This window comes from Mycteria americana, chromosome 26 (genome assembly GCF_035582795.1).
Source record: "Mycteria americana isolate JAX WOST 10 ecotype Jacksonville Zoo and Gardens chromosome 26, USCA_MyAme_1.0, whole genome shotgun sequence".
Classification (NCBI taxonomy): domain Eukaryota; kingdom Metazoa; phylum Chordata; class Aves; order Ciconiiformes; family Ciconiidae; genus Mycteria; species Mycteria americana.
In genome coordinates this window covers 736715-758951 of record NC_134390.1, presented here as the reverse complement: position 1 = coordinate 758951, position 22237 = coordinate 736715, and the positions used below count along the sequence as shown (strand labels likewise).

The following is a 22237-nucleotide window of genomic DNA, read 5'->3' as shown; positions in this document are numbered from 1 at the left end:
CCCAGTGTCACCCCCGGGCTGCGTCACCGCAGCCACAGCTCCACAGAGCTGGCCAGGACCCAGGTGTCCCTGGGGGAGGCGAGGGACACGCTGCCCCCCCCCATGCAGGGGGGGGAAACTGAGGCACAGAGGTGTCCCCGTGCCAACAGAGTGGCCGGAGCCCAGCGCTGGGGACAGAGCTGTCCCCAGGACGGCTCCCGGAGGAATTTGGGACGGCGGGTGCCAGCTCTCCTCACAGCCCCCCAACTCTGCTCCCCCCCCCCAGACACAGGTTTGCTCTTTCGGGGGTGTTCCCCCCCCCCCCCAAACCACCAGCCCCACTGCCGCTCGCCGTGGGTGGGCCAGTGGCCAACGAGAGCATCCAGCCCCGTCCCGAGCCAAACCCCGACCCGGCGGCCACGGAGGGCTCGACCGCCCGGAGCCTCCCAAACCACGCAGCCCAAATCCATCCAACCCCCCCCCCCCAAAACCCCCATCAGGGACCCCCCCCCCCCTTTGGCAGCACCAGATTTTCCTGCCTCGTTGCCCCAAAGGGGGTTTATTTTTTGGGGGGGGTGGGGGGGGTTCAGCTCCCGCCACCGGGTCCAAGGGAAGGGAAGCCACACGGCCACGCCAGGCCTGCGGTGGCTCTGATGTCGGCGCCGTCCAAATCGTTGTCTCCTATCAAACCCCGCTCGCTCCGTAACGGGTGAGGAATGCAGGGCCCCCCGCCGCAGCCCCCCCCGCCGCAGCCTTTATTTTAATATCCTGAAAAAATTAAAATAACTTTTGCGGCCGCTAAGGAAAACACAGAGATAAATATAATAAAAGCGAGCCGAAAACAGGAGAAGAAGGGAAATTGAGAGCCCAAAAAAGAGGAGCTGGGAGCGATCCAAGGGGGGGGGCTGGGCTGGGCTGGGGGGGAGCGCAGCACCCACTGTCCTGCCGAGGGGGAGGCAGGCACCCATGGGACCTGGGTATGGTGAAAGGGGGGGTGTGGACACCCGTGGGACCCAGGTATGGGGTGGGGGGGGGACATGGACACCCACGGGACCCGGGCACCCATAGGACCTGGGTATGGGGCGGGGGGGACATGGACACCCACGGGACCCGGGCACCCATAGGACCCGGGTACAGGGTGGGGGGGACCGGGGCACCCACGGGACCCAGGGAGGGGGTGGGAAGGGACGCGGGCACCCACGGGACCTGGGTATGGGGGCACCCGGGCACCCACAGGACCCTGGCACGGGGCGGGGGGGGGGAACACAGGCACCCACGGGACCCGAACACCCCGGGGGCTCACACGCAGGCAGGTAAAAGTTGCACCCACGGGACCCGTGCACAGGTGGGCACCCACGGAAGCGAGCACCCCCCACGGGACCGCGCACGGGAGGGTCATGATGTGCCCGGGGCTCCCCCCGGTGCGGGGGGGGGTGAGCAGGGTGCAGGGGGTGCCCGGGGACCCCACGGGGGTTGCAGGACACGGGGGGGGGGGGGGGGGGGAGGGGGGTGCGTCCATGCCCCGCCACAGCCCCGCTCGGGCACCACGTGAGCCGCCAGCGCCACGCGCCGCTTTCCCGCCCCCGCGGAGGGCGCACCGCCTCTCTTAAAGGGGCAATGCTCCCCCAAAGGTGAACCCTTCCATTTATCAGCATTTACAGTGGGGGGAGCCCCTAATTCACTGGGGGGGGGTCGGTACAGAGGGCAGAACGAGTCGCACAGTCACCGCAGAGGTAGACCCGGGAGGGGGGGGGTGCCGACCCGCCGTGCAGCCGCCGCGCTGCTCGAAGCGGGGCCGCGGCCCCTTTAATTCCCCCCTCCCGCCGCCGCCAGGGGGCGCGCGAAGGCGGCGGCGGCGGGGATTGGCCCTCGCCGGGACCCGTCCGCGGGAGGCGGGAAAAGGGTGAGGGGCGGAATGGCGGCGCCTGAGGGGGCTGCGGGGCCGGGGGCCGCGTCTGCGGGGGGCACCGGGGCCCGTGGCGGGGTAGGGGGCCGGGAGGGGACGGTGGCGGCAGCAGCGGGCAGGACTGGAGGCGGGGGGCTGTGAACAGGGCGGGGAGGGAGGGGCGCTGGGTGCGTGAGGGGGTGAGGAGGCCTCGGGGGGGGGGGGGGGCTGTGAGGACAGGGGAGGGGGCCTCGGGCTGGGGCCGGCGCACCCCGGGGGCGGAGGATGTGGAGGGTGAGTGGGGGGGTTTCTTCCTCCCCGTCAGCGTCACCCCTCGCTCCTTCAAGGCTTCGCTGGGCAGGGGGGCTCGGGGTGGGGGGGCTCTGGATCTCTCAGCCCCTCGGCGCGTCCCCCGCAGGCCCCGCGGCGGGATGTGCTCCTTAGCGCTGTTCCCGCCGCCGCCGCTCCCCGGGGACATCACCCTCTACGAGTTCAACAACGCCTTGGTCTGCGGCCGCCTCTACGAGCAGCTCCCGCTCGCCTTCCAGAGCCAGGTGAGCCCTTCCAGGCTGGGGGTAACACATCCCCCCCCCCCCCAGCTGTGACTGGAGCTCCGGCCCCTTCTGCTGGGGGTGTCTCCTCCTTGCCCCCCTCAGAGGTTACCCTCAGCCGTGAAGGAGACAGGCTCGCACTTAGGGTGTTTCTTCATCCCTTCACCCCCTCTTTGCGCCCCTCCTTTTCTCGCATCACTGTTTGCTTTGGGGGAAGGGGGGGGGTTTCTCCATTTGCCCCTGACTCCCCCCGAGCTCGACTGCTTCGCTCACCGCAGGGTGTCTGTGCTCGCAGCTGGCAGACCTGCCCGTCCTCAGCCTGCCCAAGGAAACCCTCAAGGCGCACAGCCGGCTGGAGCACAGCACCCGGCCGGCCTTCATCCACCACCGCGAGTCCCTCTGGAAGAGGTGCCTCAGTGCTTGGTGAGTGCAGACCCCCCCAAAAACACCCAGGCCTGCGGGAGGCAAAGCCAGGAGCTGCCTGTTCATTTAATAGCTGCACTCAAACCCCCTTCCCTGTACCTGTCCTCCAGCCTCTTCGCCCGGGAGCACGGCAGAGGCCTCGCTGCCCCGTCAGCTCTCACCCACAAGCAGTGGGAGGGCACAGCCCGCTCCCAGACCTTCGCAGTGCTGCGCAACACCCTAGTCTGAGCTTCCTGGGAGAGTCTGGGGGGGTCATAATATAGCTGAGGGCTCAGCACAGCTGGGGGCAGGTCCAGCAGTCGCTGGTGACTGGGGTGAGTGCCCCCAGCTGAGGGGAGAGCTGGTTTGCAGGCCTTGGGGGTTCTGAGCAGGTGAGGGGGATTTTGAGGGGATGGGGGAGAGAGGTGGCTGGGTTTCGTGTCACCGACGCGCAGGGCGAGGGAGGCTGACCGAGCTTTCCGCTGCAGGCGGGACGTGGGGCTGTGCGGGGTGCTGAAAGAGATCGCCAGCGCCGAGGAGGAGGGTGAGTCTGGGCTGCTCGCAGAGGACCTGGAGATCTCCCAGGTCTCTCTGGATCTCACTTTGATCCTTCGGTTCCCTTCGTCCTCTTTTCCATCCTGCCCATCCCTGCCTGTCGCAGCTGCCCGTGTTTCCTTTGCCCGTTGGGCCTCTCGCTGAAGACCACGGAAGCAGCGATGGTTCTTTTCTCCCCGCAGGGCTGCAGTGGGTGAAGACTGGCTCGAGCTACACGCTGGCCGTGTGCCACTGGCTCTCCTCGCTGCATGGCTCCTTGTTCCCCCACCTCTCGGTGAGTCTTTTTGGGATTTAACCCTCGTGCTCGGGAAGGCAGGGACGATGCGGCACGTCCTGCAACGCCGACCCTGTGCCGGGGTGGGGGCTGGATGGCGGGTGGGTGCTTCCCAGCTGAAAACACAGCAAAATATTCCTCCTGGTGGTGCCCAGCTACAAACGCTGCGGGTTTCCTTCGCCAAAGGGAGGAGAATGGGCGCTGGAAAAGCATTCGGGCAGCAAAGTGCTCCAAGAGGGACCAAAATCGAGGGGAGGGGAGAGGGAAGGGGGGGGTTTGGATACTGGGGGGGTTCTCACTGCTGTACCAGAGGCAGCTCCCGCTCTCGCGTGTGCTGCCAGCTCAGCGTTAACTCTTCTCCCCTGAAGCTAACCAGCGAAGACATGATCGCGGCCTTCTCCCAGGCAGTGGACTGGTGAGTCCTGCGTGTTGCGAAACCGCCGTGCCTGGGTGTCTGTGAAACCCTGCGAAATGGGGTTGTGGAGCTGAGCGAAAGGGGTGGGGGTACAAGGACAGGATCACCTCAGTTTTTATGTGCTCAGCCTTCCCGTTAGACAGACGTTAGGGCAAATATTTCCCCGTTGCCTCTGGCTGCTCCAGTTTGTATGACGGCGAGAGGCAAAGCGCGCCCCGATGCACTGCGTGTGGAGGCAACGGTGTTAAACTAGATCAGGGCTTGGAAAATTCCTTCAAATACCGACCCTAGACTGTTTGTTAATCGGCCCCTCGGCAGAGCCTTGCGAGTAGTTGCCGGGAATGGGGAATTTATCAGAGAAAATGGTCCCGTACAGCAGCGAAAAGGAAGTTTTATTTCACTGGTGACTCTGGGAACTGCCTTTGTCGGCCTTGGGGGGCTGCTGGGTGGTCATACCCGATGCTCGAGAGCCCATCGCTGTTGCCTTGAGCCTGAAACGCCGGTGTGGCAGCTGGCGTGCCTCACCCTGCCCCGTCCCTCCCCGCAGGGCCGGCTGCACCGTCCGGGCCTTCGCCTGGCACCCCCACACCAGCAAGTTTGCCGTGGCTCTTCTGGATGACTCCATTCGGGTCTACAACTCCAACAGGTGAGGGCTGGGCTGCTCCTCGGGCACCGCTGGCCACGTCCCGGGAGATGCTGCTCCTCGGGGGGTGCCTCCGCAGACCCCCTGCTCCCCGTTTCGCCCTCTCACATCCGCCTCCGGCACGTACTGAGGATTTCCCCAGCATCTCTGCCCTGTGCTGCCTCGGTGCGTGCTCAGGCTTTGCTCTCGCCGGCACCGTCTGTCCCCAGAACTTCTTGCTGCGTAGCAGGAGCTCTGCAAGGATGTCTCCGAAAATCTCTGGCCTTACTTAAGCTTTGGTTTTTCTTTCCCTCCCTGCTCCTGGGGGCAGGCGCGGGCTGCGGCGGCACACGGCCTGGCTGCTGTCACAGGCAGAGCAGCCTCCTGGGCGTCGTTGAGTCTCCTTTCTCCTCCAGGTCTCCCTGCTCCCCCAGGGCATGTAAAGCCCTCCTCAGGAGAAGACTCTGCCGGCTGGTCCTGCAGCCCTCCCCGTGCCTCTCTGCTGAGGCGCTCTCCCCCAGCTGGGATTTCAAGCCAGCAAGTGCCATCTTCCACCCCGGGGCTGGGCCGTGGGCAGCACGGGGCACGGCACTTCACTGCACGAGGTGTGCTCTGGCTCGCTGCACGGCGCCGCTGTCACCTGGCTGGACTCTCCTCTGTCCCCCCCCCCCAACCCCCACCCCCTCATGGACGCAGGTCACGGTGGGGCACATCCCCCCCCTCCCACTCTACGCTTTTAGGCCCCCACCGTGGTCAGAGCTGGAGAGAGGACACTGGGAGACGGTCCGCAGCCCTCCCTGGGCGGTGTGAGGACTCTGATCCCCCATTTTCCCTCTTGTCACGCTTCCCTCCTCTCCGGCAGCGCCACCATCCCTTCGCTGAAGCATCGCCTGCAGAGGAACGTGGCCGCCATGGCCTGGAAGCCGCTCTGCGCCTCCATCCTCGCCGTCGCCTGCCAGAGCTGCGTCCTGGTGTGGCACCTGGATCCCACCTCCCTCTCCACGAGGTGACGACCCCGCACGTCTCGCGGTTTATTGTGAGCCCGTTTGGGTTGGCTTTGGGTTAATTCCAGGCAGGCGCCTGTCCTGCCAGCGGACAGAACCCCGGCCTTCGGTGGCATGTGGGCCAGCAATCAACCGTGGCGGTTTCTCTCTCCTTCCCTCCAGACCGTCGTCCGGCTGCGCTCAGGTACTGTCCTACCCCGGGCACAGCCCTGTCACCAGCCTGGCGTGGGCTCCCAGCGGGGAGCTGCTGCTCTCGGCATCACCAGTCGACACGGCCATGCTGGTGAGTATGAGGCTGTACCTCCCGGGGTGCTGCGTTTGGGATACCGGAGCTATGAACACACCGCGGGGTCACCGAGGTACGGTTCGGCCGTGGGACTGCTGGGGACAGGCGGCATTTCCTCGGAGAATGGATTAGGCAGTTCCTGAATTTGAACTAGATCTGAAAGCATCAGTCTGTATTCCCTAAACCACACAAAAACTCGCCCAAAGCTGCGCTAACTGCCCAGTCAGCGTTCAGGTCCTGGCGTCGTTATCCTCCTCGTTGTCCCCTCCTCCAGGTGTGGGACGTGTCCACTGAAAACTGCGTCCAGCTGCAGTGGTTTGGGGGCGGTGGTGTCACTTACTTGGCTTGGTCACCGGATGGCAGCAAGGTCCTGGCGGCCACTCCCTCCGCGGTGTTCAGGTGAGCTCCCTGCCTGCGAGATGTTTTATTTCAGGCCTTATTATCATTTTCCTTCGCTCCAGAACCAAGCAGATCTGGATTCTTTGTGTCCTAACTGCTCCCGTTCCTACTGCATCCCATGTGGCGGGGGGAAAACGGGTGGGTAATTGAGTCTGACACCTTGGACTCCTCCTGGAGCAGCAGAATTGGGGCAGATCCCAGGAATCGATCCTGCTCACTTCAGCTTCTCTCTCTGCCAGAGTGTGGGAGGCTCAGATGTGGACGTGCGAGCGGTGGCCCACTATCAAAGGACGCTGCCAGGTAGGAGGGGGGTATTTCCCACCCATGCGGGGCAGATGTTGCCTCTAAAGCCCTCAGGTGAATGTCTGGTGTTTTAGTAAAACTCCCACTTCCAGCTGGCTTCAAAACATCCCTTGCAAGCTGCCAGCTCCCCGGCCTCGGTAGCGGGCGTTAACGCGGCTCTGTGTCCCACAGACGGGGTGCTGGAGCCCTGACGGCAGCCGACTGCTCTTCACGGTGCTGGGGGAGTCCGTCATCTACTCCTTGTCCTTCTCGGAGTATCGGGGTGAGTCTGTCCGAGCCGGCCACCGAGGCGAAGCTTTCCAAGAGCCGGCGGCTGGTCCCCAAGTGATCTCGCTTTTGGCTGTGGCTGGGCTTGGCCAGACGGGCTTTTTGTTCATTAGCTGCGTTTCCCAGCCTGCTGGGTGCGAAAGGACGGAGGCAAACCCAGGACACGCAGGGGAAGGGTGTCTCGGGGGTCTCTCAAAGCACAGAATCTCTGTGGGGTCGAGTTTTTTCCCCTCTCACATTGCTTCTTGCTCCCAGTTATGATCTTAGTCACACACGGTTTGCAGAGGAACTTTTACGGTGGGTTAAATGCCCAGCTCGCGTGGCTTTTTTCCATGGAGGTGGCTGGTCCTGACGTTTGTTGAGGGGAAACCTCCCCTGTCCTCCACCCCAGACATAGGCAGATGCTGCTGGGATAGCAGCACGTTGCTCCACAGCTGCTCCAAGAAACAGATAAACTATGCATCACTTTGGAAATGAAAGTGTGACTGACGGAATGAGATGAGCCACGTAGTAATTTGAGCAGGAGACGAGAAGTGACCAGGCCGTTTGTTTCAGGGGAGATGCAAGGGCAAGTGGGAGGCTCGAAAACAGCTTCTATCGTGGCAGATCTGTCCGAGACCACCTTCGAGACGCTCTACGGGGAGGAGAGGTGGGTCTGGCTGCCCCTGTCACCCTAAGGTGATGCCTGGGAGGCGGAGGGGGTCTGTGCCCCCCTCGACAGCAGCCCCCCAGTGCTGGGGTCGTCGGCTGGGAGGGAGGATCTCACTGCTGCTCGTGCCGGTTTCAGGATCGGAGGAGAAGTCCACTCCATGGTGTGGGACCCCACCGGCGAGAGACTCGCAGTGATCATCAGAGGTAAGCGCTGCCTCCGCCCTGCCTGCTGCAGCGCCGGGCTTTGCCTGAAAATCCCCTTTCCAGCGGGCAGAAGGGGCGCAAACCCCACTGAGGTGAGGAGTCGGGTCGAGAAGGTAGCACCCACCCTCCATCCCTCCTCCCCGTGACCCCGCTCCTCCGTATCCTTCGGAGAGGGATGTGTCCGAGTTCCCTCCCCGCTTCCAGTTGGATGAATCGCCTCTCCCAACCCCCCTGCAAGGTCTCCGTGTTCCCACAGTGCCCACATTACACCTGGAGCCCGACGGGGCCTCTTGGCTCCGTTTCTAGGAGCAGCCCCTGGGATAATTGAGCCATTCAGGCTCTCCTGGACGGGCCCCACTCCGAGACAAAGCGGACCTTTGAGGGAGCACCAAAACACGGTGCTGGGGATGCTGCTGCCTCGGGCTCCCCTCCCTGCACACCACCGGTGGGGAGACAGCCGAAGCTGCTGGGCCCAAACTTGGGGTTTTTTGCTGTGCTTAAAGCTGGGTGGGGAATAAACTGGGTGCTGGGGAAAACCTGAGGGTACCAGGACTCCCATAGCTGGCACCCCCCTGTCATCGGTGGCTCCTGCGAGGATCTCGGCGCAGAAACTGCGACAGGATGGAAAATAACCTTCACGCTGGAGAGACAGGGCCCCCACGTCACACCTTAACGGCTTGGGGCGTTTCCAAAGGAGTCGCCTCATCTGTTGCCCAAACCCTTCTTGGCCAAACCTACCTACCTGAGACCTCGGAGCCAGCTTTAAATCACTGAAGGGTCTTTGAAAGCCTCGTCCCGGCATCCTGCGCACCTTGGTGCGAGGAAAATGCGGTCCGCAGCCAGCTTTCCTCCACCTCAGTGGCTGCCTGCTTCGCTCTCTGCAGTGCCCAGCCGCTTCCCACAAAAACCTGGGCTCCGTGTCCCCGGTCTGGCATCGAGGTGCCCGTCCACGTGCCCGTGCCGTCCCTCGGAGAAGGGAAAGCCTCACTGCTGCTTCTCTCTCCCTCCTGCAGGGCATCCTGACACTCCCGGGAGCCAGACGATCATCGCTGTGTTTCGCACCCGCAACAGCCCCGTGTTTGAGCTCCTGCCGTGGTGCGTAGCAGCGGATTTTGGGTTGGTTTCGGGTTGGTTGAATACCAGCGGTCCCCCAGGACGTGGCGGGGAAGAGCAGACCCACCTCGGAGTGGAGAGGCACTGCTGCCGCGTGCTCCCGCTTTGGGCAGCGTCACCGTTTTACCCCAGAATCAGTTGCGTTTTGGCCATATTGTCCGTTTTCCACCTCAAAACCCTCTGCTTCAGGTTGCCCTTGCCTGGTGCATCCCGGCAGGGCCCAAACGTCTCCTCGTAACCGCAAGCTACCCTGAAAGCGCTGCGTTTTGCCGGTGTGACCGAGTGCTGCCCTGCGGTCGTGCTATAACCGCGGCTTTTCCTCCCCCCCCAGCGGTTTCCTGCGAGGCGAGCGTGGCGCGCAGCCCCAGCTCATCGCCTTCCACCCCTGCTTCAAGAAGGGTGCCCTCCTGACCGTGGTGAGTGCGGTTCCCGGTCTTGGCAGCAATTCTCGGGGCTCCCCATCGCTGGCCCTGCGGGAGATCAAGCCCGTGGCCGAGCAGGCGGGGTGGAAAAACCTCCGGCAGAGAGGAGAGCGTGGGGAGGGTGTCCTTGCTGGCATCGCGGGGATGAGAGGGTGATGCTTGGGCTGTCACCCCTGCTGTGTTCTGTACTCATCTGCCTCCTCACCTCCTCTTCCCCCTCCAGTGCTGGTCCACAGGGAAAATCAGCCACATCCCCTTCTTCTTCGTGAGCGCCCACGTCCCCTGCGCCAGCCCCAGCCGCAGCCCGGTCGTGGCCAGCGCCAGCGTGCGGGAGCAACCCCTCTTCTCGGAGCTGTGACAACACCCGCGTCCTCAGCGGTGTCTTCCTGGAGCGTCCCGGCACTGGCTCTTCCTCCGCAGCCTCCATCCTCCTCCTCCTGGGACACGCGGCGTGGCCTCAGGTGCCTTTAATACCCCCTCGGGGTTCTCACAGCTCGCGAGCCCGGCGCTGTACAGATTAAAGCTGGCTCTTTCTCCCCGTGCCCCTCGCCTTCTCTGCGCCTCGCTCTTCCCTTGCCCCAGGGGGCTGGGAGGTTTGTGGGGGGCGAGTTCTCAAAGCCCTGCGGGTCGGGGTGTGCTTCTGGGGCTCCAGTGCTGCTTTTTGATGTCAAAAATAGCTCAGGATGAACCTGCAGAACATCCATTCCCTGTGCCTTAATTAAAACAGAATTAAGGCACCTGCCCCAATGTTGTGTAGCACTGGTGGGTGTGAGCCCTCTGCTTTGTTTTGGGGTTAAAAAGGTGCTGCCCCAAGGGGGAAGGTGAGGGCAGAGGGGGGCCGAGGCGTCCCGCAGCCTCCAGGCTTTGCCTCGAGGGGGGGGAAGAGCCACCCAAAGTGAAGCAAAAACTCTGGGGGTCCATAAAAACCGAAACTGGGCCCAGCTGGGGCTGTAGCCGGGTGGTGAACGGTGCTGGAGGCCTGGGCCCGGGGGCTCGTGCTGGCCCACGTGAGCCCGGCCAGTGCCGAAGCGGTCGTGGGGAGCAGATAGGCCACCCCCCTGCCCAGAGTAGGGATTAAGGGTGAGGCTGGGGGGGGGCAGCGTGGTTAAACCCCGGGATTACACGTGGTTAATCCCCGGGATTATGCTGTAATTGCTCTGCTGAAGCCCAGGGCACAGAGATGAGGGGGAGAGAACAGGGTCCCTGTACCCCCCACACCCTTGGGCTCTGCAAACACCCCCAGGACCCCCAAAATCCTCCCCAAAGCCCAGTCCCAACACGGGGCAGAGAAAACCCCACGCAGGGGCAAGGAGGGCAGCAGCCAGCCCCTCACTGGGGCTGCACGGGGAGCAGAGCCGAGCCCGCTTGGGGGCTGGCATGAGGATACGGGGTGAAAACAAGGGGCTACGAACCCACTCCAGCTGCTGTGGGGCAGGGCTGGGGCTGCTTCACCCCCTTGGGGCTCCCCGGTTTGCTGCTGGTGATGGCTCGTGTCCACGGTGCCTCAGAGGACGGTGCTGAGTGTCTCTTCCTCGCCCTCCTCCTCCTCCTCGGGGCTGGCTGGTTTGCGGGGCAGCGCCCGCAGGTACTCGAGGTGCAACCGCGTCTCGGCTCTGCTCCTCCGGACGTATCGGCCCACGTAGATCAGGACGGCACCGAGCCACGCACCCACGGCCACCAGCACCGCCACGTCTGGCGCCCGCCCGCCTCCCACCAGGGTCTCGTTGCGGCTACTGGTGGGGGGCAGCACTTGGGGGGCCCCCCCCGGGCACCGGCAGCCCCAGGGGCAGCCGGGCAGCCCCAGCGCCAGCAGGAGCAGCCAGGCTGCCCGCATCGCCCTGCGCCAGGAGGCTGGAAGCGAGGGGGGGCCCTGTGTCCCCCCCTTCGTGCTGCCGGCTGCACAGTTTCGTGGCGGGGGGGGGGGGGGGGGGGGGGGGGGCAGCGGGATGCCTGGGCTCCCCTCCCAGTCTCCCAGCACGGGGAGGGGTGCGGGGGGGGGGCGATACCTGCTTCTGCACCCCAATTCACAGCCCCTTGCAACCCCATATTGCTATGCACAGCCTTGTCCGTCCCCCTGCACCCCAAGGGCCCCCCCTCATCCCCTCCCCCGGGCCCCCCCTCATCCCCTCCCCCAGCCCCCCCACTGCCTGAGCAGCGAACGCACTGGGAACACACTGTTTTTTACTGGTGGTCAGAACCCATTGGCAGCAGATAGATACCAGGAACGGGGACAATCTTCAGAGAAATGGATGCAAAAAGTCTCTTGCTTTGGGCTCGGACTGGGTTTGTACCAGTCCAACACTGGGACTGGGAGCAGTGACACCCCCGGGGGGAGCCTGGCCCCCCCCCAGCCGGTCAGACAGCTCCAGTGCAGCGTCCCGCTGCGCTCCCATTACACGGCCGAGCGGGGATGTCTCAGCCGTCCCCAGCAGCAGTTCCTGGAACCCCCCCACGCTGGGCAAGGGCTCCCTTTTGGGGTGACCATGATGGGAGGAGGGGGGGACGGACTCATCCGCTCTGCGCTCCCCCCCCGCGCCGCTGCGCCAGCGTCCACCGGGCCATCTCCAACGCCCCCTCCCGCGTGCGGTTGCCGCCGATGAAGCCGCTGGCGTGTACGAAGACGCAGCCGGGATGCCGGCGAGCTGGGACAGCGCCTCGTCCCGCAGACCTCGCCAGGGCTCGGGGAGAGGGAGACTGCGGGGGTGGGGGGGGGGGGAGGAGAGGGAGGCGGCAGGTGAAAACCTGTTCCCCGGGGACGGGGACGCTGCCGTGGGGGGGGAGGACGCGGCGAGGGGACGGGTCTCACCGGCTCTGGAAGGTGTGCGGCCCCACCGGGACGCTCTGCACCCGCCACTGCCCGCTGCGGTCGGGGAAAAGCACCAGCTGGAGGGGGTCGGGCAGCGCCAGCTCCTGCTCCAGGCTGAAGACGTGCTCCTTCCAGGGGCAGCCGCCCTGCGGGAACTCCAGCACCGCCCCGCTGGCGTCCACCTGGGGGGGGGACACACGCGGGGTACACGGGGGTCCCGCCCACGCAGCCCCCCGAACCACCGCCTGCCTCGGTTTCCCTCCCAACGTCCACGCGCGCCTGCTGCCGGCGGCTCTGCCCAGCCCGCACGGGGAGCTCTGGGGGCGCGCGAGCGTGCGGGGGAACGTTGGGGTGCGCGAGGGGGGGGGCGTGGGGAAGGTGCGCGATCGCGCGCGGCGATGCGGGGGTGCACGGGGGAGCACGGGAGGATGTTAGGGGGCCGGTGCGTGGGGATACGGGTTTGTAACAGCTATACGTGGGTATACAGGGCACAGGAGGGGGCGCACGGACGTGCATAAGGATATAGGGGCACAGGAGGGGGTGCACAGCCATATGTAAGGATATAGGGGCACAGGAGGGGGAGCACGGATGAGCATAAGGATATAGGGGCACAGGAGGGGGTGCACAGCCATATGTAAGGATATAGGGGCACAGGAGGGGGTGCACAGCCGTGCATAAGGATATAGGGGCACAGGAGGGGGTGCAGGGCCATCCATAAGGATATAGGGGCACAGGAGGGGGTGCAGGGCCATCCATAAGGATATAGGGGCACAGGAGGGGGTGCAGGGCCATCCATAAGGATATAGGGGCACAGGAGGGGGTGCATGGATGTGCATAAGGATATAGGGGTACAGGAGGGGGAGCACAGATGTGCATAAGGATATAGGGGCACAGGAGGGGGTGCGCAGCCGTGCATAAGGATATAGGGGCACAGGAGGGGGTGCATGGATGTGCATAAGGATATAGGGGCACAGGAGGGGGTGCACAGATGTGCATAAGGATATAGGGGCACGGGAGGGGGTGCACAGATGTGCATAAGGATATAGGGGCACAGGAGGGGGTGCATGGACATGCATAAGGATATAGGGGCACAGGAAGGGGTACAGGGCCATCCATAAGGATATAGGGGCCAGGAGGGGGTGCATGGCCATGCGTAGGTGTATAGGGGCACAGGAGGGGGTGCACAGATGTGCATAAGGATATAGGGGTACAGGAGGGGGAGCACAGATGTGCATAAGGATATAGGGGCACAGGACGGGGTGCATGGCTGTGCATAAGGATATAGGGGCACAGGAGGGGGTGCAGGGCCATCCATAAGGATATAGGGGCACAGGAGGGGGTGCACAGATGTGCATAAGGATATAGGGGTACAGGAGGGGGTGCATGGACGTGCATAAGGATATAGGGGTACAGGGCCATCCATAAGGATATAGGGGCCAGGAGGGGGTGCATGGCCATGCGTAGGTGTATAGGGGCACAGGAGGGGGTGCACAGTCATATGTAAGGATATAGGGGCACAGGAGGGGGAGCACGGATGAGCATAAGGATATAGGGGCACAGGAGGGGGTGCATGGCTGTGCATAAGGATATAGGGGCACAGGAGGGGGTGCACAGATGTGCATAAGGATATAGGGGCACAGGAGGGGGTGCATGGACGTGCATAAGGATATAGGGGTACAGGAAGGGGTACAGGGCCATCCATAAGGATATAGGGGCCAGGAGGGGGCGCACAGCCGTGCATAGAGCTATGGTGTACAAGGGGTGCCCTGGGCCATGCAGGGAGCTTTACACTGAGGGGACCTGGCCTCTCCTCACCCCACGCCCCTCCCCAAACTTTCAGAGCCCCCAGAAGTGGCATGGCGGGTACCTCAAAGCGTCGCCGGATGGCCTCCTCCACCAGCGCCCGCGCAGGCAGCCAGGCGCGGTGGTAGTAGTCAAGCCGGTCCATGAACTCGCCCCCGACCAGCTCCATCGCTCGCTTGAACCCCTCCTGGGGACGCAGAGGAGGGTCAGCGGTGGCCCCAAGCGGGGTGGCCCCATGCTGCCCCCCCTGCCACCCTCCCTGTCCCCACCTCGGTGTCCTGATCGGGGTCGTTCCAGCGGGGGTTCAGGTGGCCCACGCGGGCACTGAGGGTGGTGGTGAGGGCGTAGCGGGGCTCCCCCTCCGCCTGCGCGATGCCGTTGTCGATGGCATCGATCTCCTCCACGAAGTTCTCGTACAGCTGGGGACAGAGCCGGGGACATCGGGGGTCAGCCCGGCTGGGAGCCCAACTGCGGCACCAGTAGCTGGAACAAACTGGTCCCCTTTTTTATGGGGTCCCCCTCCCCAGAGCGCTATTTTATGGGGTGACCCCCACCAAGGAGAAGCCCTGGGGAAAGCTGTGTGGCACTGGCGGGGTTAGAGCCCCCCCCAGACCCTCCCGGTTCCCCCGGTACCTTATCGTAGAGTGCCGTCACGACGGGGCCGTCCTCCGGCTGCCCCAGGAGCCCCGCGAGGATTTGGGAGCCGAAGTGGCAGTAGACCAACCCGGCGCTGCTTAGCTTCGTGCTCCAGGGCTTGTCGGGCCGGAGGCTCCGCATGGACTCTGCGAAGGACCTGTGGGGTCATGGGGTCAGCCCTGAGGGACCCCCGGCATCCAGGGGACCCCGGTGTGCGGCGTGGGGGGGCCTCACCTCTGGTGATGGTCGTAGCGATGTCGCTCGGGGTCGTACTCGCCCCCTACATCCACCACCACGTCGCACTGGGCCAGGCGCTGGGGGTCCCGGGTTCGCACCACCTCCGCGTCCTGCCGGGGGGTGGAGTGAGGCTGGGGAGCCCAGGGTGGTCCCCACGAGCAACCGGGGACCCCCGAGAGCTGCCCCGGGGGTGAGCAGGGACCCCAAAGAGAACCTGAGAACTTAAGGTGACCCCCAGGTGGGACCGGGGACCTGAAGGGTGGCCCCTAGGTGCAACCAGGGACCCTGAAGGGCGACTGGGGACCTAAGGGTGGCCCCTGGGTGGGACCAGGGACCCCCAGTTGGGTCTAGAGACCCGAAGGGTGGCCCTCAGGTGCAACTACGGACCCCAAGGAGGGACTGGGGACCTAAGGGTGGCCCCTGGGTGGGACCAGGGACCCCCAAGTGGGGCTGGGGACCCGAAGGGTGGCCCCCAGGTGCCACCGGGAACCCCGAGAGATGCCCCCAGGTAACGGGGGACCCCGAAGGGGGACTGGGCATCTAAGGGTGGCCCCGAGGAGGGACCCGGGACTCGAGGGCGGGCAGGGGTCGGGGCATTGCACGGTGTCCCTGCCCCGGTGCAGGGGTTCAGGGAGGGAGCCGGCCCGGTTGCAAGGGGGCCCGAGCAGGCCGCAATCTCGGTCCCGCCGCACGGTGCCCCAGGCCGTACCCGGTAGCGGGGCAGGAGGCGCAGCAGGTAGCACGCCAGCACCTCGTCGCAGTGGAAGGTGCCGTCGTGGGTGCCGATGCGCAGGGCGGGCTCGGGCCGCGGCCGCTTGGGCCCGGTCCCGGCCCCGCTCCCGGTGCCCACGGCGGCGGCCATGAGGCGGGCGGCGCGCCAGGCGCCTCGCATTGCACTGCGCATGCGCGGCCCCTCCGCCACGGTACTGCGCATGCGCAGCACCGCCTTCTCATCGCCTCTGTACGGCGCATGCGCCCACATCTCCAGCGCGCCTGGGCACGTTCAGCCTGCGTATGCGCCAGCCCCGCCCTACCCCTCCCCGCCACTCTGCGCATGCGTTGAAACCGCCCAGCCCTCGCCCGTCTGCGTTGCGCATGCGCCAACCGCGCCCGGCTTTCACGACTCCGCCCAGCCCTTCGCCAGCCCCGCCCGGACCTCGCCCTGCTACCCTGCGCATGCGCCAGTTTATCCTGGCCCCCGCCCGTCCTCCGCACGCATGCGCCAGCTCACGCCTCTCGGCAAACGCCTCAGCGTAATTACGCACGCGCCCGCTCACCCCTCCCGACCCCGCCCAGTGGCGGCTGCGCATGCGTCTTGCGCGGAGCCGTGGGGGCGGAGCTAAGGCGGGGCTGCCTGGAGGGCGGGGCTTCCTGGAGGGCGCGCCCCCGCCCGGGCGAGGCGGGGTACACGTGGGCGTGCGGACAGACGGACGGACACACGGGGGACACGGAGACGCTGGGACATACAAGGACACGCACACGGCCACAGGCACGTACGTGGGCACAGGGACTGCCCGGCCCACACAAACACCTCCACCAGCCCCCCAGGACAGACAGACACGGTCCTGCACAGCCCCCACAGGGACAGACGGACACACGGCCCCTCCAAAAACCAGCCCAGGCGCCGTTCCCAAGCAAGAGTTTATTTGCAAGGAGCAGCACCCGGCAGGGAGCTGGGTCCCCTCCCAGACACTGTGCGTGGCCCCGGGGGGCCATGACGGCTCTTCCCGGGGGGGACCCTCCCGCCCCCCCTCCCCGGGGGCTCCTCCACCGGCACCGAGGGGGGACGGCGGCACGGAGCAGCCTCCGGCACCCCCTTCCAGCATGGCCCAGGACCCCGAGCTGGGACCCCGGTCCTCGCCACGATGCCGTCACGGGCTGCAGGGGAGCGTGGGCATGGCGGGGGGTCCTGCCCCAGAGCCCCAGGAAAGGGGTTCAGCTCTGAGAGAGTGGAGAAGTCACCCCGAGATATCCCTGCTCCCCCAAAGCCAGGCAGTAGTGTTGGGAATGCAAATTACAGCTCGTCCTTTGAGGGCTGAGGACAAATTCCCCCTCTCTAGGCTGACACAGACGTCTCTGGCCCCGTCCCAGTCTCGCAGGAGTGGTTTTAGCTGGTCATGCGTGTGGGGACACAGCCCACGGCATCTTCCGGCAGGGATTCGGGGGGTGCAATTCAATTGGCATCTCCCTTTTTGAAAGGAGGCGGGGGTGAGCGTTGCAGATTTTAGGAGGGGAGCGGAGGACGGCACTGACAGCTCAGCAACGCCATGAGTCTGTCTCCCCCCACAAAAACACCCCCGTGCTTCTCCTTCCAAGCAGCCTGATTTTTCGGGTCAAGAAAGAAGTGATTCAAGGCAGCCCAGCCTCAAAATATCCATAAAGGGATAAGTCAGCTCTCGCAGACGGCAGGGAAGCGGAAAAGCTGCTCACGGAACGGGGGGAAACCACACGGATCTGGGTCTGTCACCGCTCTGCAGCGAGCAAACCTCGGCCACCACGGATGAGAAGACAAAGCAGGACCTCCAGTAGTGTGAAACCAAACCGTTCTATGTACAAAACTCCTGCCCAGGGTCACGTCCCTCCGCTCGCTGCCTTGGGGAAGCCGGGCTGACTTATCCCTTTACTGGTGGGTGCTCAACCCCGCGGCCGGAGTCAGGATATCTCGTTGCCGAAGACCTCGAGCACGAGCGGCGTGAGCTGCATGCTGTGCTCAGGCTGGAAGGAGAGGCAGCGGTACTGCTTGGAGTGCTCCTCGTTCAGGCTCCGTAGGTCGGCCAGCTTCTGGATCATCTTGGCGTAGAGCAGGCGGCTGCCGGGAGGAGGGTGCCTGCAGCGGATGTAGGTCTGGAGGATCTCCGAGAGGCGATCCTGGAGGGATTCCACCAGCGAGGTGTCCTGCACGCCTGGGCGATCTAGGAAACACCAGGGACGCAGGGTGATTCCCTTCCCTTTTCCCAGCCGGCCGTGATGGAGAGGCAGGGAAAGGTGACATTTTTGGGGATGCAGCCAAAGCCTGGCAGGTTAGTGACCTCGGGGGATGAGTGTCCTCCTACCTGGGGACAGGATGCAGATGGCCATGAGGAGCACGTGCTCTTCTTCGTGAAGGTTCAGCTTCTTTAAGCCAACCTGGAATTTCACGAGCGGCTCGAGCAGGTCCATGCTGTGGCCGGCTGGGAAGAGAAAGGACCTTGAGCACAGCCTGCTCTGGAACAAGATCTCCCACAGCTGAGGGATGAGCGTGGAGCTCAGCACCTCCTTCCTTCAGCACAGCAGAGAGCCAGGACAGTGGAAGAAGACTTTTGATACAGCTTAAACCACGTTGGTTTTTAATTGTACTTTTCTCCCCAGTAGTTTCTCTAAAGCAGGAGATTATGGAGCAGGTTGTGCTTTCGAAAGCTACAGCCAATTAACCTACAGACGTTTTGCCTCCTTATCATCACTTCCACGCTGCCCCGTGTCCTGCACAAGCATCACAAACCCCCACTTCGTGTGCCCAGAGCCCTCTCTGCAAGCAGATCTCTTTCCTGCGTTCCGTGGGTGCCAGCCGCCCCGTGCCTGGTCCCAAAACACTGCTCGCTCTGCTTCTCCTGGGATCTCTGCCCTTACACCGAGGATGTCGGCATCCCCGGGTTACTCTAAGGCTCTTCCAAGCGCAGGGAGAGATTTAAGGTCCGTGTATATCATCTGCACACCCCGTTCTCCGTGCTGGTCCCCAAATCCTAAAGTGGGGGAGGTTTAGGGCAGGATTCACCACCTTTCCTAGCAGAAGGGTTTCCTGGCTGCAGAGCAGCGGCGGGGGGAAGGCACAGCTTTCCAGCCCTCACAGCAGCTCGGAGCAAACTTGAACTCAACCCCTGTTGCAGGGCAGAGGGGCTGGAGAGAGCTCTGAGCTACAGCCACGCTCCGGCTTTGCTTTCCTTCGGGAGTTAACGGCTCTTTCCAGCCGTCCGGCCCGGCTGCAGGATGCACGCGTGTCACAGCGCAGGGCTCGGGAGATAGACAGAGCATCACTGACGCCGGGACGGGGGTCTCAGCCCAGCCGTGGCGCCGCCGTCTTCCGCCGCCGTGCAGCCTGCCAACACGTCCCTGCTTCCAGGCTACTCAGTAGGGGATTTTTGCATCTGAATTTAAGGCTGGGATGACATTTCTTAGCCCGCAGCAAGCAGGAGAGTGCCCGGCAGCCTTTACCTTGGGTGACATCGCTGATCCTGTACTTGAAGTCGTTGCTGCCGCAGGTCCACGTCATGTCCTCGAGGGTGAAGGACTGGTTCGAGCGCAGCATGATCACCTCAATGGCGCTGGATTTCAGCAGGGCGATCTGGTCCTCCGCTGCCAGGTTCCTGGGCAGGGGGAGGAGGGTGATATGAGACCTGTCCGGTGAGCAAAGGAACAGCCCACGCCGCCCATGCACCGGGTTCTCCATCGGTAACCCGGTCCCTTTGCTGCGGGCACCCCAGCTTCTCCTTCACCCCGGGTTTCTATGTAATTAAGCAGCAGGTATTTCTGCAGCTACGTTTACTGAGTGGCACCACTCAGCGTCCTGGGCACCAGCCTGAGGAGGACCTGAGGTCCTTCATAAACTGGGCACCAGCCTAAACAGGACCTGAGGTCCTTCATAAACCAGGACGGGACTGCTCACATGGTCTCAAGCATCTTTCTTAGGAGCTCAACCATTTTGCTGACAGAGCCTGGGTGAATCAGGGTCAAATAGGAGAGAAGTAACCCCAGGAAGGAGGAGAGAGAGAAAAATGTGAAAGTAGAAACAGACCTGGGAAGGGAACAGAGCCTGAGGGACAGCTGTGAAGATGAAACAGAGAAAAATGATCTGGCTGTGAAGGGTAGGACGGGATTCCCGACAGTGGAAAACCGCCACAGGTCTGGGAGCAAACGTCTCACCTGAATCCCGGGATCATTTTGGCAAAGCCGATCACCTTCTGTATGCTGTAGCTGACCAAGTCGGCCAAGTGCGGGAGCATAGAGAGGTGGGAGAAGTCAATGTTCATGGAGGAGCTCTCGTCGTTCTCCTCGGAGAGGACCAGGTTCGAAAACATCTGGGGCTCCACGGACTCTGGAGAGAGGGAGACGGTCAGAGGGTACCTCGGTGGTAGGGAAGACATTACGGGTGAGGGGAACGATGAAGCCCACAGCAGGAATGGGATCCATCCTGCCAGGAGGGCTTTGCATTGCGTTTAGACAGCAGGACACGAGGAACGGGGCTGGGAGAGCAGTTGTTCGCTGGCTGCCAACAGCATCAAGATTTTTGCACTGGGGCCTTTTACTCCTCTCTCGTGCTGCGATCAAGTCTAACCGCAGCCAGAGCGGTGACGACGCGGCCCAGCGTTCACGTTCACGCTCCTCTTGGCCATCCTGTAGGGCTCGGACGCACAGAGGTCTGCAGGGCCACGATCCAGCCAAGCACTTAATGCTTTTTGCTCGCCAAAAGCCTTTGCAACATCCCCAGGGGGGTCTTACAGCTCAGTAAGCTCCCCAGGAGAGTTAAACAAGGGTCTGAATGGCCAGACTTAGGTAAAGCTGCTGCACTTCTACCCCCGTCGCCCACAGAGAGGCGAGCGCGGTACCTGGAAACGTGCTGAAGGCATCGGAACCAAAGAGGTCGGTGGAGTCCTCCGAAGACAAGTCCTGGGTGAGAACGGAGGGGGACCTCGCTGCCCCCCTGTTGCCGGGGTTGCTTCTCACAGGGGGCTGGAAGAGAGAGGAGGACGTGAGGAATGGGGCTGGGCGAGGAATTTGATGGCAGGCATTCACCTGCTGCCAACAGCATCGAGGTTCTCGCACTGGGATTTTTAACTCCTCTCTAGTGAAAGGTCAGGGGATGAAATGGGTTTTGTGCATCTGGGCAGGAACCGCTCGATCCTGCGCATGGGAGTCGGGGCTGGCGCGCCCCAGACGTACCCGAAACTTGGTGAAGTCGGCGTACGTGGGGTCGTAGGTCTTGCGATGAGCCTCGAGGAGGATGTCGATGACTTTCTGCTGCTCCTCTGAGAGTTTGGGCTTCAGGCTCTCCTTGAGCGCTTCCTCCTCTTTGCGCTTCAGTATCATCTCACGCTTCCTCTGAACCTCCTCATCTGTCAGGATGACTGCAGGGACAGGGAAAGCGTCAGAAACAGGGACTGAAGCAACCCCGGGCCGCTGCCGCCAGCATCCCCATCACCTTGCTAATCAATTATTAAACCGGCATCAACCCCGTCCCGCTCCTGTCCTCGACTGCTGGGTCACGGCTTCCCGCTACGAGAGCAGGACAGTTTATAGCCCATTTGGGTGCTTTTAAGCAAGGACCGGGTGCAATAAGGTCACGTCAGCGCTGCCACGCGTCTGCTCCGCGCTGCAACCTTGCTGTTTGCTCTGTGCTTTCAGGTGAAAGAAATCTTGATCCTGCAAGAAGCAGGCCAGCGGGTTCATCTCGCTCCGGCACGGCTCCTGCGCTGCCGTCGGCGCCCGACAACAGAGGGAGCCCGATGCGGCACGGCTCAGCCTCCGCGTCCCGCTACCGCGCCGCGGCAGCGATAGCCTGGCTATCCGGCAACTCTTCTGCAGCATCGCGAGTATTTTTAAGCTAAGGGAACGTATAAACCCAGTCCCAGGGTTGGGTATTTATGGCTTGTATTATGGGTGACAGCCTTTGGCAGTGGCCAAGGGTTGGACCCGACGGCGATACGCAGAGCTTCTCCCCTTTAATTAGGGAAGGGGAGCATCCGCAGGCTATTTGGGCTCAAATCTTAGCTTTTTAAAAAGAGCTTAAAGACCTGAATAGTCTCACACAGGGTTGAAAGAGCAGAAAAGCAACAGGGAGTTGCAACCGTCTCTTGGGGTAGCAACCCCCCCATCCCACAACCAAGTCACACGTTCACAAAAGCGCTCGTTAATACACATCTACCGGCGGGTCCTAAAAATAGCCAGGCCCATTCCTCAAGATGTTATTAGCCCTTTAACCAGTCATTTAAAAAAACGCCAAGCACGTTATCTGATGACAGGCGGCTTTCTGCCCGCCTTGGGTCGCAGAGAGACTTGACGCTGGGCGAGTCGAGGTGGAATTTGGGACAAGAGGTTGGCGAAGGGCAGCGGGAGCCACGGTCGCAGGGCTCGAGGCAAGGAGCTGTTTGCGGTCCCCGCTCCCTTCTGCCACCTTTAGCCGACAGCATTTTTCCAATACATTTTCAAACTTGCACAATCTCAGAGGGGACTTGACGATCTCGGAGGCACGGGAACGACCGGCTCAGGCTGAGAGGTCGCTCCCACGATCGGTACGTTCTGGGCAGCTCCGCAGGGGACAGCGCGACTGAGTTTACCACCTCCCATCCTGGTTATTATTACAAAAGCATCGGATCCATCTGCGCGCTACGTGCAAGAAGGGAAACCGTTCATAGATGAGGCAGCATCTGCAAGGAAAGAGCCATGTGGGGCT

General features: G+C 63.3%; 4 protein-coding genes across 8 annotated transcripts in view; 1 reads left to right on the top strand and 3 right to left on the bottom strand.

The window, feature by feature from the left end:
* The first annotated feature begins 1804 nt into the window (after nucleotides 1–1804).
* Nucleotides 1805–9874, top strand: AAAS (aladin WD repeat nucleoporin). 2 transcript variants are annotated; one of them, XM_075525580.1, is made up of 17 exons: nucleotides 1805–1882; nucleotides 2283–2418; nucleotides 2711–2838; nucleotides 3306–3361; nucleotides 3555–3646; nucleotides 4015–4061; nucleotides 4609–4707; nucleotides 5546–5689; nucleotides 5850–5970; nucleotides 6248–6372; nucleotides 6612–6672; nucleotides 6847–6937; nucleotides 7498–7591; nucleotides 7730–7797; nucleotides 8811–8892; nucleotides 9242–9326; nucleotides 9556–9874. In XM_075525580.1, exons 2-17 carry the CDS (start codon nucleotides 2296–2298, stop codon nucleotides 9688–9690), a joined length of 1551 nt encoding a protein of 516 aa, XP_075381695.1. In that variant the 5' UTR covers nucleotides 1805–1882; nucleotides 2283–2295; the 3' UTR covers nucleotides 9691–9874. The 2 variants fall into 2 exon arrangements, with proteins under 2 accessions (XP_075381695.1, XP_075381696.1); XM_075525581.1 differs by lacking the exon at nucleotides 1805–1882 and adding an exon at nucleotides 1940–1963.
* A 44-nt stretch (nucleotides 9875–9918) lies between these two features.
* LOC142421103 (leucine-rich repeat-containing protein 3B-like) lies at nucleotides 9919–11391 on the bottom strand. The gene is made up of 2 exons (XM_075525593.1): nucleotides 10745–11391; nucleotides 9919–10021 (listed from the first exon to the last, which is right to left on the bottom strand). Exon 1 carries the CDS (start codon nucleotides 11164–11166, stop codon nucleotides 10837–10839), a length of 330 nt encoding a protein of 109 aa, XP_075381708.1. The 5' UTR covers nucleotides 11167–11391; the 3' UTR covers nucleotides 9919–10021; nucleotides 10745–10836.
* Nucleotides 11392–11708: 317 nt separating this feature from the next.
* Nucleotides 11709–15721, bottom strand: MYG1 (MYG1 exonuclease). The gene is given in 8 exon segments (XM_075525587.1): nucleotides 11709–11965; nucleotides 11968–12026; nucleotides 12139–12320; nucleotides 14006–14128; nucleotides 14211–14360; nucleotides 14575–14734; nucleotides 14812–14924; nucleotides 15524–15721. Coding segments are annotated over 8 exon segments (1107 nt in total). The 5' UTR covers nucleotides 15719–15721; the 3' UTR covers nucleotides 11709–11840.
* Nucleotides 15722–16657: 936 nt separating this feature from the next.
* The window catches only part of VDR (vitamin D receptor), a 40357-nt gene continuing 34777 nt past the window's right edge, over nucleotides 16658–22237 (bottom strand). For all 4 annotated transcript variants that reach the window (XM_075525582.1, XM_075525584.1, XM_075525585.1 and 1 more), the window contains 6 exons: nucleotides 20728–20912; nucleotides 20394–20517; nucleotides 19711–19882; nucleotides 19003–19154; nucleotides 17868–17984; nucleotides 16658–17726 (listed from right to left, as the gene is read on the bottom strand). In XM_075525582.1, coding sequence (XP_075381697.1) covers nucleotides 17467–17726; nucleotides 17868–17984; nucleotides 19003–19154; nucleotides 19711–19882; nucleotides 20394–20517; nucleotides 20728–20912 — 1010 coding nt within the window. In that variant the 3' untranslated portion in view covers nucleotides 16658–17466. The remainder of the gene's footprint in view (nucleotides 17727–17867; nucleotides 17985–19002; nucleotides 19155–19710; nucleotides 19883–20393; nucleotides 20518–20727; nucleotides 20913–22237) is intronic.